The sequence below is a fragment of the Pseudorca crassidens genome, chromosome 9 (genome assembly GCF_039906515.1).
Source record: "Pseudorca crassidens isolate mPseCra1 chromosome 9, mPseCra1.hap1, whole genome shotgun sequence".
Lineage (NCBI taxonomy): Eukaryota > Metazoa > Chordata > Mammalia > Artiodactyla > Delphinidae > Pseudorca > Pseudorca crassidens.
In genome coordinates this window covers 101,709,193-101,722,997 of record NC_090304.1, presented here as the reverse complement: position 1 = coordinate 101,722,997, position 13,805 = coordinate 101,709,193, and the positions used below count along the sequence as shown (strand labels likewise).

Genomic DNA, 13,805 nt, shown 5'->3' with positions numbered 1-13,805 from the left:
ACGATTATCATTGTTGTCTTATTATTGACTGCATCACGGAAAGATATAAATGCTGAGAGCAGACACAATCATAAGGACTGGATACATTTTAGTGACATTCAACATCTTTCCACCTTTGAAATGTACCTTTGGGTGAAATATTTAAACATCAAGCATTGGTGGATGAAAAATGGGTACTTAGTGTGCCAGAATAAGATCACATATGCACTCTGCTTCTCATTCTAAAGATAATTCCACCACTCAGAATTATCTTCAGTCTTCTGTCTTTGCAGATGGACTTTCTCTGGTTCTCTATCACATGGATGAAGATGAGCACCCCATAGCAGCTGAGTTTCATATTACAGTTCTAATCACATTCAAAGAATTCGATTCTAAAATCCAATAACAAATTTGCCAGGAAAGAGAATTTTATTGACTCAACTTGGGTCAAGTGTCCACCACTGATCCAGTCAACCCACACCAGATGAAAGTCTTCTAACGTCCACATGGTTTGCACCCTTGAGGAGATGTGTCTAAACGCACCCTCCCACCCAGCCTGTGGCATGTTTTCATAGCAAAAACAAGCTATGGTGATACGGAGACCATTATCAGGTGATAACCAAAAAACGCAGAAGGCTGCAAATAAGAAAAAGAGTTTATTTAGAGTTCCAAGAATTGCATTTTGGGAGGCACCGATTCGAATGGCAACTCAAATGTGCTCCGGGGGGAACAGAAAATAGCGGGGGCTTCTAAAGGCAAAAAAAGATATTCCAGAGAAGTAACGAAAGTTATCTTTACAGAACTACGATTGGTGCCGGCAGACTTTCACTCACTTGCTGGCAGCACATTGGTTGCTAAGCTGTGGTCTCTAAGGAGTAAAGAAGGCAAGTTCCAGGTGGTCTCAGGATGGATGGGTCCAAAGTTTATGTTGGGTTTAGGGATGGACGTGTGTAAGTTCCACTTCCTTAATAGCCTCCCAACTCCATCTTAAATCACTTTGACATAAGTGACTCCATTTTTTTAAATTTTTTATTTAAGCCACTTAAGAGATTTGTGTTACAACACCTAGCCCACTCAACTAACCCATCATTTATGGACTCCCCTCACACTTCTACTGTTTTCAGCTTTCAAAGACTCTCCCTCCTCCTTCAGTTCCTGCCCCCAGAACATGAAGAATCACAAATGCAGCCTTCCACAGATGCTGCCTTTTTAAGCAGCAATCAATGTGACTGATGATTTAGGGCCTGAAAAGGGAGAAGGTAGCCTTGGACCTAGCTATGCCCATCAATCTTCACCCCAATTTGGTTTCAAAAATTATCCCTGGGGCATCTCGCAATGAAGGAAAGGAAAGGGGGCCTGAAAACAGAACGAGTCTGAGGCTGCTTCTCATAGGGGACCCATATTCAGATCACAGAATCTTGGAGACTGTGGTGGTTGAAAGGGATCCTAACTTAGCTTCATCCACCACATCAGGGCGAAAGCTGGGCCCTGTCTTTAGAACTTGTTGCAGAGAGGTGAGTCATGGCAGCATCTAAATTCCACAGTAACACTGAATTTAAAGAGCTTCATAGGAACACATAGGCTGCTACAACCCTGGTATCCATAGGAAATGGTGTCACCTGGAAAGAGACAGAGAAGAGGGCAAGTGAGGTCCCAGAACCCAGGCTGCAGGCCCATGGGTATGGGACCCAGCATATCCTGGTATGCAGCTCAGTAAATATTCCTGAACGAAATCACAGGATCAATGCATCAACCAACTAATCAAGAATGAGGAGAAAATAGCACATCCCATGGAGGACTCATGCTCCTGGTAGGGTGAATGTCTGCCGCCTGGGAATGAGATGCTGGAGGTAGGCCCCCTAATGGGCTCTCCTAAAACAGCTCTGCAAGCTCTGTATATTAGAGCTCAATCCATTCCCTCCACACGAGAGGGCAGAGAGGATGAATGGAAATTGCCCTCTCCACCCTGACCATTTCTCCCCCAGTCTATGTCCCTAGTTCCCCAAACCCCATCACAGTCAGGTCCCACTCAGAGGAATTTCAGCAGCCCAGTTCCAGTTACCCTCAGGAGCTAAACTCCCTACTTTGCTTACAGGTCACCATCCCAATTAATAGCGAGTGGCAGTCCAGTACCACAACGAGATGAAAATGTTTCACTAGGTTAAGAAAAGAAAACCAACCCCTTTTCTATGCAGTTCCTACTCCCAGGGTTCCTGAGGGGTCACTGCCCTGAGTCCTACAGGCACCCAGCCTTGTTCTTGGGGCCCAGGCTCTCATGGTGTCCCATGGAGGGTTCATACTATCCCCCCACCCTGAACACCCACTGCCAGCCCCTAACCTCTGGCAAAGGTCACCCAGGAGACTTCTCAGGCCCCACCTACCTTCGTAGACCTTCCTCAGGAAGCACTGCTGGCTGCCTTGAGTGTGGCAGAAGCTTTCCCTGTTCTCGCAAACCCCGCTGGCATTGACTCGGTGACACTGGAAACATTCTAGAGCTGGAAAGTCAAAGCAGCATAATAAGGCTCTTACGTCCCAGCATCCCGGCTGCTCAGGAGGGAGCACACCTGTGACCCAGGTTCGCCTGGACACTGACCAGCTCCCAGTGCCTGAGGAATGTGCTGAAAGCAGGTCATTTCTCCGTGCTTGGCTTGCACCTGGGAGGAGGCGTGCGCGCCTCTAGGCACAAGGTCTGCACCTGAGCACAGAGGGCTCTGCCTGTCCTCCCAGGGATGGGCTGTGCTGCTGGAGGAATGAGGTCGAGCCCTTCACTGCAGCTCCATTGACCCCACTTGCCAACTGATTATCACCCCAACACCAAGGGGCACCATTGAAAATGTTCCATGTGAATGGCATCTGCAGGAGCAGAACAGGTGATGGTTGGAGTTGCGAAGGAGTCGGCACTGCCCACCCCTGCTCCGTCCTGGCTGCAGCTTCACAAAGCCTCCCCTCACCCTCCTTCACACAGAGCCCCACCCTCCACTCTCCCTTTCATCTGAGGAGTCGGGGTCCGAGGAGAACACCAGGACTCAGCCTAAAAGGAGAGCTGAAGGGGACAGGTAGGGGAGAGAAAGGACGGGTGGGAGGAGGAGGATGGGAAGTAAAAGAGAAGATTGGAAGTAAGAGAGTGAGGCAAGCCAGGGGGAGATTGAGGAGGGCAGGAAGGAAGGGAGGGAGGAAGAGAGGGAGGGAGGGAGCTTCCGGACAAACACTTGCCCTGGAGCCTCCTTCTTGGGATGAGCACCCAGTGGTCCCTGCGCTCCCTGCGTTATTCACCAAACAGTGAGCACCTGACATGTGGGAGGCCCTATTCCATGTGTTGGGAATTGAGTGCTGAAGGAGCACTGAAACATGCATTCCACTTATTTAAACAATAAACAAATAAATGGGGAAAATGACTGACAATGAAAAATAAGAAAGGTTATTTCAGGTCCTGGTGACTTGTGAAGATGATGAGATGGAGGAAACATGGAGGAGACAGCGTGGGGAGACCTTGGGGAGGCAGAAAAGCTTTCTCAAGTGTGATTTAAGCTCAAACCTGAATGATGTTTTTTTTAAAGCTGACTACTTAAACGGCTGGGAGAAGTTGGGAAACTGGTTCCAGGAAGATCCACAGGCAAGTGCACAGAAGGGTTCTGAGACGGAATTAGCTTGGCCAGTTTGAGAAACAAACAGAACAGCACAGGTAAAGTGGAAAAGGGTGAGAATATTATAAAATGGGACTGAAGAGGTCGGTAGAGACCAGACCATAAGCACAGCACGTATCTGCTTAGACCCGCACTGTTGTACATGGTATCCACAGGACTTACATGGCTGTTGAGCCTGTGAAATGCGAGTAGTCCAAACAGATGGGCTGTAGGTCAATTTCAAACACTTAGCACACAAAAAAATTTTAATTGCTCATCAGTAACTTTGATGTTGATTACATGCTGAAGTAATATTTTAGATGTATTGGGTTAAATAAAGTGTACTATTAAAGTTAATTTTACACATTTCTTATTTTTTTAATATGCCTACTAGAAGATTTAGAATAACATCTGTAGCTCAGCTTATATCTTATTTGGACAGGACAGTTTAGGCCATTGTAAGAACTGGGATTTTATTCAAAGTTGGAGGAAGCCATCAGAGGTTTTTCAATAGAGAATGACATTAACTGATCTATGTTTTGCAGTTTCACTATGTTTTTCTATTCACTGCAGGTGTGCAGACAATAGATTTTAAAGAAAGAGAAAGTAACAGAGGGCTAGGAAAGAGGGTGGAAACTGGAAGGAAGCCACAAGTCAACCGAATCCGTGCAAAATGTGAGAAATTAAAGGTCAAGTATAAATGAAATATTTATGTGGGAAACAGGGGCTGGGAAAGCTACAGCAGAACAAATAGAAGGTCATTTCAATGTGCTTGCCACGACCTCATCATTTTTTGTGTAGTTTAAATCTGAAACTATACATTTTTTTATTTACTCACACATTTTTATCTTGCAGTAAAGCTTTTCGCCTGGAATGAACTTTGAAAAATGCACACTCAGTAGAAAACTGAGCACTCAATTCCTCTTCCTCTAAACTTAATGATGACTGTATAACTTGAACAGCCTGTCTGTCAATATTTACCATTGCCCCTGGGCCTGTGCTGTCCCTGATCCCATGAAAACCTCCTAAAGATACAAATCTGCTTAAGAATTTCAGTGGCTCTTTTGAAAGTTAGTAGTTATTTGAAGAAGGCTGTGCCCTAGGATGATTTCACTTGTGCAGCTGCAACAGAGGCCTCACGTATCACTGACTGAAGCAGGTGTAATTCCCATTGTTCTCCCTGTAGCCCTCAGCCTTCACCTCCACATGCTTGTGACTGCAACACTTGTGACTCTGACGGGGGGCTGTAGGACACACTCGCTGTGCATACAGGGCAGCTGGAACAGTGGAGAGCAGATGCCTCTGGGAGCGTCCCTCTCCCAAGAACAGATGGGGAATCGGTGGGTGACTACTCCAACTTTCTCACCCATGAGTTGGATCCTCTACACTGTCCTCCAGAATTTCCAGCAGGATGGATTCCATTTGCCCACCATGGTGTCCAGCTTATTAACTTCATTGCATATTCTGTCTTACTTCCCCACGCCCGTCCTGGTATTTCCTGGGATCACCTTCCAGACAAATGATTTTTACTCCTATCAGCTTCAGAGGGAAGCACAAGCCAGGATGATGGATTTTCATTTAGATCAAATGTGTGTTCTTCTAAATTAATTTTTTATATTTTTTATTCTGAGTCTTCTTGTGCTTTTACAAAACAAACAAAACATTGACTATTAACAGACTGATTCCGTTTGCTGAAGAAGGACATTGGAAACAAATGATGCCTGTTAATGCCAATGATCATTCCAGTTTTCAATCAATCATGGAATCAAATAAAAGCTATGAAAGTATATTCTGTAGAAGGTGAAATACCTGACTTTTTGTGAATGCTATAATAAATTTAATTTAAAAGTCCACATAGAACATAAAATCATTTCTTTTTACTGTGAAAGAATAAATACAAATGCTGGTAGAATATAATATTGCAGCAAAAAAAAAAAAAAGTTTTTACTTAATTGAGGCCCAGAGAGCAAAAAATGCCCTGATAGTTGGTTTTGATTCACACATAATTCTGAAGTGTGTCCTAACTGTGTCCAAACCAGATAGTATATGAATATAAATAAATATATATGTAAATACTTTATATATTTTAATGTTATATATTATAATGTTAAAATATATATAACATATAGAATATGTTATTTTATGAATTATATATATGAAAAAATATATTTTATATATTATATATGTATGTGCACATACACACCCACAGATAAAATAACTGAACTGTAAAATTTTGTGATGTGGAATAAAAAATAGTCTTTAGCAAAATTTCTCCCTGCTCCTTGTCATCAAGCAGATCTGAAAATGGTTTAGCTTCTAAGGAACTACATTGTGATTCAATCTAAGTGTGCTACAACAGTAATGAACATTTTGTAAAAGGTCCTGCAAATATCAGTTGCATTTTGGTCAGGTAGTAGATTTTGACTCCATTTTTTTATGTTTCACAGCTGGCAGCCTTGAAGTCTCTCCCCTGTGCCCCACATCTGGGCCTCAGGAGCTCCCTCCTTTACCACTGGTGGGAGTTTCAAACCACACAAGCCCCTACCTGAATGCAGGAACCCTTGCCCTGTCTGTCCCCCTCACCACCATAGAAATTTGAGTCTCCTTTCTCTGTTCCCTCAAGCCATCTTAAGACACCTGGCAGTAAGCCCTGCTCTCCCGAGAAAGCCTCATTAGGTAAGTAATAAACATTTTCATACTCTCCTGGTGCATATGTGACATCATCAGTCTTGACATCTGATCCAAGTTTGGGTGAGGGTCCATCCTGTTTCTACAGTATAACCCCAACAGTCTGAAATCTTAAAGTAGTCAACAAATGGAGTACCCAAGTATTTCAGCTTTCAAAAATGTTTAACCAGTTGAAGTTATGAAAAACAGACTTTCAAGCAAAAAGATATTGAAATGTATTCCTACGAAAGCAGAATGCCCCAGATTAAATTGTAAAATGTATATGGTCGTCTTATCTGTTGGACATTCTAATGTCAAGGCAAGCAGACAAAGAGTCAAAGAGAGAGGCAGTGCCTGGAAACATAACCTGCCACTCACCCAGGTTCTCCTCAGTCCCCATTGCCCTCCTACATGCTCCCCAGAGGGCTCACCTTGCAGGAATCTCAGCAGTGAGGACAGGACCACCAGCGGCAGCAGCAGGAGGCACTTACCCATCTCTGGATTTGGCCCCAGCACCAAAGAGTTACAGAAGGCAGGACAGAACCACAGGCCTTGAGAGCCTCTGAGATACGGCTTTATAATTCCAGGCTGGGAGGAGCAGCCAATGGCAGCCCAGGCAAAGGGCTGTACTTCCACAGACAAAGAGCAAACAGGGTCCCTGAAGGAACTGGGGCCCTGCATTCCTTTCAGCATTATTGGCCCTGCTCACCTCCAGTGGCCCTACTGAGGGAGCCAAGTTATGTAAGAAGAGCTGGCTCTTTTGTGTCTCCATTTCACAATTGTAAAATGGAAGACTAGAGTCTGACTTACACTGCCTAAGGATTTGGGAATTCAATTGAGTTAGTGACGTTTTATGATCTAAGAGGTTTGCCATATTGAAAGGAACTACTGAGGTATGGTGTGAACAAAAATATTCCTATTAAGGATACTATCTTATTAAAATAAGCCTAGGGAAATAAACACATGCTTAGACTTTGTAAAGTGCAGGCTGGACACAAATAGATTTTGGTGGTAGTGTTACCAACCAAGGTTCCTGGCCTCCTTAATCAAAAGAAATTGATCAGAGGCCAGACAAGAAATTCAGGCAAGGCTTTATTGGGGCCCCTGCTGCAGCAGGGGAAAGTGAGAACTAGCAACAGTTTCCCTTATTCACTAGCTCACTCAGAGGAGGTGAGCTGGTTCCTTACATGGGGTGAGGTAGGGGTGGGTCCAGGGGTCAGTCTGGAGGGGTGGCTTAGGTGGTCTGCCCACCCCTTTGGTGGTGTTGTGTGCAGGGGGCATACGTAGGACCCTGCTTTTGCTCCCGGCTCTTCAGAAGTGGCAGTTGTGCTTTTGGCCTCTTTGTATCTTGTTGTCCATAATCTGCCCCAACTGCACATGCACACAGTTATTTCTAGTCCCTTATAGTTTCTTTGTATTTTGTTGCTGGAGGAGACATTTGTCCAGGTGCAAGCACTGCAGAAAGGGTCCTAGGTCCCAGGTCCCAGCCTGTCTCAGTATTATTGTCTCCTTTCTTGGAAATGAAGCACATCTGCATTTGTTTTTTCACATTTTGGCAAACAGGAGCAAGATGGAGTATTTCTCCATTTCTCCATCTTCAAGATCTATACTACAAGCAACCCAGAGTTCTTGTTGTCAGTGTTTCATCTCACTATTCCTTTTTAAATAAAATTTTCTTTTCTATTCTGGATGCTAGATTAGAGCCAGTGGAGAACTCTCTTTCCAGAATGGTGTCAGGAGGAGATCTGCAGACCCATTCCCACCCCATCCAATGAAACAACTATAACTGGCAAAAGCTATGTTTAAAACAATCATTTTAAATCTCTGGAAAATGTCCTAAGGGCATACAACAAATCAAGAAACTTTTTTTTTTCAAGAAAATGTACTAAATCTCAGTAGGAACAGTGAGAATCTGTGGCATCTGAACCATAACTTGCACAGGTCTGCATGAAAGAAATTCCACTCTAGGAAGGTATGGCCAAGAAAATGGGGCATTCTTTACCCCAGCTCCCAGTGGAGGGACATGGCATCTCACTGGGAGGGTCAGACCACTAGCATTCCTCAAGCATCGTAGTTCCAAGTTGCAGAAGCTAAATTCCTGCATGTATGGCCAAGACAAGTGTGTCCCTTCCTCCACCAACCATGCTCCCCACCAGAAAGCAGAGCCTCTAACACAGGTGTGGCAGTCTGATAATATTGCCCTCAGCTATGACAGAGGTTCCATTTCAGGAGAGGCAAGACAAGAAGACCAAAGGCTACTCCCCCTGCGCAGTACCTTGCTTGGAAAGCAGGGATGTAGCTCTTGGCTAAGTAGGTCTCTGCCCCTCCACAAACTCTGGGCTTAGAGATTTTGCCAAGAGAGAGGGGCAGTCCATAGGAGCTTAAGAATCTGAAGTTCTCCCCAGAAAAACAAACTTTATTCTAAACAGAGTGTGCGGACATTCAAGAATAAGGGCATCCTCAAAAACAATGGAGATTTTGGTGGTAAGCAATTAAAGAAGAGACTCTTATCTCCCTGCAAGCAACACATTAAACTGTAGGTTAGCTAGTTTACCAGAGAGAACCAGAGAAAGAAACAGCTAAGAAAAATCCTACTGGGAGCAGAACAAATATGAAAGACTGGCCTGAAAAGTGATCTTTATAAAAGGGATCTGAAATTAATTGGATCAGACAATGAAGCTTTTCATGTCCTAAGTCATTGTTAATAGAGCCATCAGCCAGTTAGTCATGGAGCCCACAGCTTGGTGTGACACAAGTAGAGGCAGACAATTTCACAGAGAATCAGGGAAAGAGATGGTCCCAAAGAGCCCTGGTAGGCCACTCTCATCCCAGGATGACTGTGACCATGCACCAGCCTGTGCCCTCTGAGGGGTGACATCAAAGCTGTCACACTGCAGGGAAAATAGATTTCACTAAAATAGTCCAGCCAAGTCGCTAAACAAATAAACAGGAAAATGACGACAAAAACAAGCCCGGGAGGGTAAGGTGAAAGAGCAGGAATCAATATCCAGAGTTACTACAATAATTTACCTAAAGTATTCAGTTTTCAACCCAAAATTATGAGACATGCAAAGAAACAGGAAAGTATGACCTATACACATAAAAAAACCACAAAAAACAGGCAATAAAAACTGCCTTTGATGGGGGGGTGTCAGAGGAGTGGATGGGGAGATGGTCAAATTTTTACTATAAGATGTCTAAGTTCTGGAGATCTAATGTGTAGCATGGTGACTATACTTAATAAAACTGTATTGTATATTTGAAACTTGCTAAGAGAGTAGATCTTAAGTGTTCTTACCACACACACACACACACACACACACACACACACACACGGATAACTTGTAAGATAAATGTTTTAATTAGCTTGATTGTGGTAATCATTTCACAGTGTATACATATATGAAATCATCATGTTGTAACTTTTAAATATACATAATTTTTATTATCAATTATACCTCAGTAAAGCTGGGGTAGGGGGTTTCAACTGAAAAAAATACACACACCCTAAAAGTTGAGAGTTATGTTTTATTTGGCAGAAATTTTTAGGACTTTAAGCCCAGGAGGCAACTGCTCTGAGGAGGTGTGGGGGGAGCCAGGATATATAGGAGTTTTGCAAGAAGGGCAGGTAGTCTGAACGTCAAAAGATTATTGTTAATTAAAGAAAACCAGATATTGCAAATTAAGGAATTTAGCACTTTTCTGTAAATGGGAAGATGCAAGAGTCTGGGCTCACTGAAATCATTCCTTTGATATGCACCTCAGCTATCTGAGGCCAGTATCCTGTGTTTTCACATCCTGAGTTTCCACAGGGCTCACTGTGGGGAGTGGCTGCAGTCTGAGGGCTGCTAGATGGCAGGCATTCTTCTCCTTCCTGAGTTCCCTCAGTGCTCACGAGCTCACCAATGGTGGCTGCAATCTCTGATGACTGTGACATCCTTTGTTTACTGATGTGGCAGGAAATATAACATTTCTCAGGGGAAAGAAACTTTCCATGAGACATCCTAGATGTCACATTTAACAAATATAAAATTATATGTTTGGTTCTATTCCTCTGAGGAACCTTGATTGATACATCATCCAGAAAGTTCAACAAATTCTTAGTAGGATGAACACAAGAGATTTACAGCTAGGCATATCATAGTAAAAATGTTAAAAGGCAAAAAAAATCTTGTAAACAGCATGAAAACAAATGACTCATGACATACAAGGGATTCCCTCAATAAGGTTAAAAGCTGACTTCTCTTTAGAAATAGTGGGGGCCAGAGAAGATGGGATGACAAATTTAAACTGCTGAAAGAAAAAACAAAACTGTCAACCAAGAATCCTACATTCACAAAATTCATCTTTCAAAAATGAAGGTGAAATACAGACATTCCCAGATGGACAGCCAGTGCAGAGGGTAGGGGGTGGGAGGGTGGTAAACAGCATCCCATCCTCTGGGTTGTTCTCCAGACTAAGAGAGAGATTTCTACTGAATAATATATACTATATATAAAATGCATCCCAATGAAAGATGCTGAAAGAAAAAAAAAGCAGTTTTTTTTTTTATCTCATACATATATTAGAAATGATTTTTAATGTGTTGTTGGGAAATGTTCCCTGATTCCGTACTGCTTCTATAAAAGATCCAGACATGTACATGTATACAGTTGGGAGCTGGGCATGTGTACAGTTTAAAGATAAAAAATGTTTGCTCTCACTCTCCTAGAAACATTTCACTTTTCATGAACCATAAGAATTAGATCTCTAATTACTTGTTTACTTAATTGCTCTGATTCAGGAGAATAATAAGCAACAATCTTCCCTCATCTCTCTCAAAGTGTAACTGAGCAGGAACCTATGGGGCCTTCCCAGGACAGGCCTTGCCCCCATATCTTCTGCTTTAGCTCTTCTCTGAAGTACCTAGATAATAGTATTTGATGCAAATTTCATGAGTTGTTTTCCAGATGTGAAAACCCCCCACCAAATGGAAGATGTGAACTACTTGATGACCATGAGCACATAGCTCCAGGCCTCCCAGAGCCTAAGGACTGATAAAGTTAACCCCTGTGACACCACCCTGTTCCCTCATCATCAGCCAATCAGAGAATTGTACAGGATCCGAAAACCATACCCTGTGACCTCCTCTCCATTACCTGGCTTTTAAAACTGCTTTGCCAAAACCCTTCGGGTAGCACAAAGCTTTTTGGGGCATGAGCCACCTCGTCTCCTTGCATGGACTTGCAATAAACCTTCCTCTGCTCCAAACTCTGACATTTCAGTTTGTTTGACCTCACTGTGCGTCAGGCACATGAACCTTCATTAACAATTTTGGTGAGCCAGCCAGGAGTCTGTGCCCGTGGCTGGTCAACCCTGGCCTGGGGCAGCCCCTTCCCTGAGCCTCCAGCAGCTGTTGGAGCCCATTTCACTCCAGGGATCTTGGAGGGACTGTCCCCAACAGGCGTTGGTCTCCCATGGCATGAGGCTGTTTGAGGCGGAGAAACATCTGGAGATGTGGTCCACATTCGGTGTCACTGGGTGAGCTGCTCCAGCTTGTGCAAACTGGGAATTCTCTCCACTCCATTTGGGCTGCTTCCCTGGTGGGAAGTGAGCCACTTGAGGGTAAGTCACTCTGGTGTGTACAACCAGGAACATAATCCCCCCTCAATTTGGGCTTTTCCTTTACAGGACAAGCCAATTTGTTTGATTGGGGTACCCTGTTGGAGAGGGGAATTGTTGTTGTACTCTACCCGATTTGGGAACCAGTTCATTTGCTTTTTGAGAGCCAGGCTTGCCAATTTGTTTGGAGGCCTCCGTTTGGGAGTGGAAGTGGAATTTTAGACTACACCGCTTCTGATTTTCTGTCTGTGTGACTGTAGCTTAGTTGTTTGTGTTTTTGTGTGTATAATTTTGGGGTGAGCCACTCATAGTCCATTCTTTCTGGCTATGCCTCGTCTGATTCTTTGTTTGGGGGACCATGAGTTTGTGGTTTATATGTGTGTTAGTACTTGCCTTGGCCAGTTGAGATGTCTTTGGTGAATGATGGGGCTCATGTGTGATGACACCAGGGTATCCTTCCCTATTGCATAGGTTTCACCTATGGTGGAGCATTGGTTGAGATTTTCCCTTTTGAACTAGCCACGATCATTCGTTCAGCTTCATCTCCAATGGGACATTGGTTGGGGTTCTCCCCTTTTGGACTGATGGGGCACTGGTTGGGAATCTTCCTTTTTTGAGGGTCTAGGGAACTGTGACCCTGAGAGACCGATTTGAATTGCTGTTTGCTTGATATATGATAACACTGGCCATGAATAGTTAAGTATGGATAATCAGAGCTCTGTTCCATCTTATAGTCCCCTAGAGTATTTTTGTAAAACTAATAGATCTTTAGCTATGCTTCCTAAATGAAAGAAAATGCCTCAATACTCCCTGAGATCTGGAGGGCAAAGGCCCCTAATGGCTTGGCTATTATATCAAAGTAGATCTTTTGCAATTGCTTTTATCTTGTGGGTATGTGTGTGTCTGTGAATGAGTGTCTTGGTACCTGAGTCCAAATCCCTTTTTCTCTTCCTGGTTTTGCTGAAAGAAGGTCATGCAAAAGTGAGCAGATGATATGTATTATCATATTTGTTTCTTTAAACTGAGGTGGATATTTGGGAACAGGAAAAAAGAAAGCTCTCTGAAAATAGCCCAAGATGGCTGGGTTTGGTGTAAGTAGTTAGAAGAGGAATTTGCATTTCTCTTCCTGTGCCTTTGAAATGTAAATGATTTACCTGGGTTCTCTGGAACTTATCTAATCAATCTGTGTTGCTTGGTACTGGAAAAAGGGATGCAGGAATAACATTCAAACTGTTGGGAATGTTCCCTCAGCTAAACTTTAATTCATAAGCTTCATAAGGGTAGGAAGAAACTTACAGTAAAATCTGTTAATTACAAAAGGGTGAAAGAGGTCCAACAGGGACAGGCACTTTTGGTTATGCATTTCATAGCCCAGTCTTCCCTAGACATCAGGCACAAAATTCAGAAAACAATGGCTGGTCCTCGGACTCTAATGAACGATTTGTTCCAATTGGCTTATTCAGTTTTCAATAATAGGGATATGCCCCAAAAGGCTGAATGCACCCAGAGAAATATGCAAAAGGATACTGGTGCAACCTTTTTGGTCTTAACCTGAAAGGTTGGAAACCTTAGCAACCATAAAGAGTATGTAATGGGGGGTGTCAGGGAAAAGGCCGGGGCATGCTTTCCTGGAACACCTTTGTGCGAGATTAATGGCCAGCTGTTTTTATATTCCTTTCTGTTCATGCCTGATTGTCCCATCCCTTTAATGGGAAGAGATTTATTAACTAAGTTAGGGGCCACTCTGTTTCTTGAGGGGCAAGAAACATCACCAAATTGTTCTAACAGAATGCAGAAAGGAACAGATAAAATCTGAAGCTAAAATAGAAGGCTTAATAGACCCTGGAATGTGGAATATCAAGGTTCTGGGCTTGGCTGAAGATATCCAGCCAATGATTATTAAGTAAAAATGGTTATATATTGTCTAAATATAAA

At 43.3% G+C, this 13,805-nt stretch overlaps 1 protein-coding gene across 1 annotated transcript; it reads right to left on the bottom strand.

The window, feature by feature from the left end:
- Positions 1–655: 655 nt before the first annotated feature.
- On the bottom strand, positions 656–6,830 carry LOC137229760 (protein PIP-1-like). Its single transcript, XM_067747692.1, has 3 exons — positions 6,701–6,830; positions 2,361–2,474; positions 656–1,598 (listed from the first exon to the last, which is right to left on the bottom strand). The coding sequence occupies exons 1-3, from the start codon at positions 6,762–6,764 to the stop codon at positions 1,474–1,476; spliced, it is 303 nt and encodes a 100-aa protein (XP_067603793.1). The 5' UTR covers positions 6,765–6,830; the 3' UTR covers positions 656–1,473.
- Positions 6,831–13,805: the final 6,975 nt, after the last annotated feature.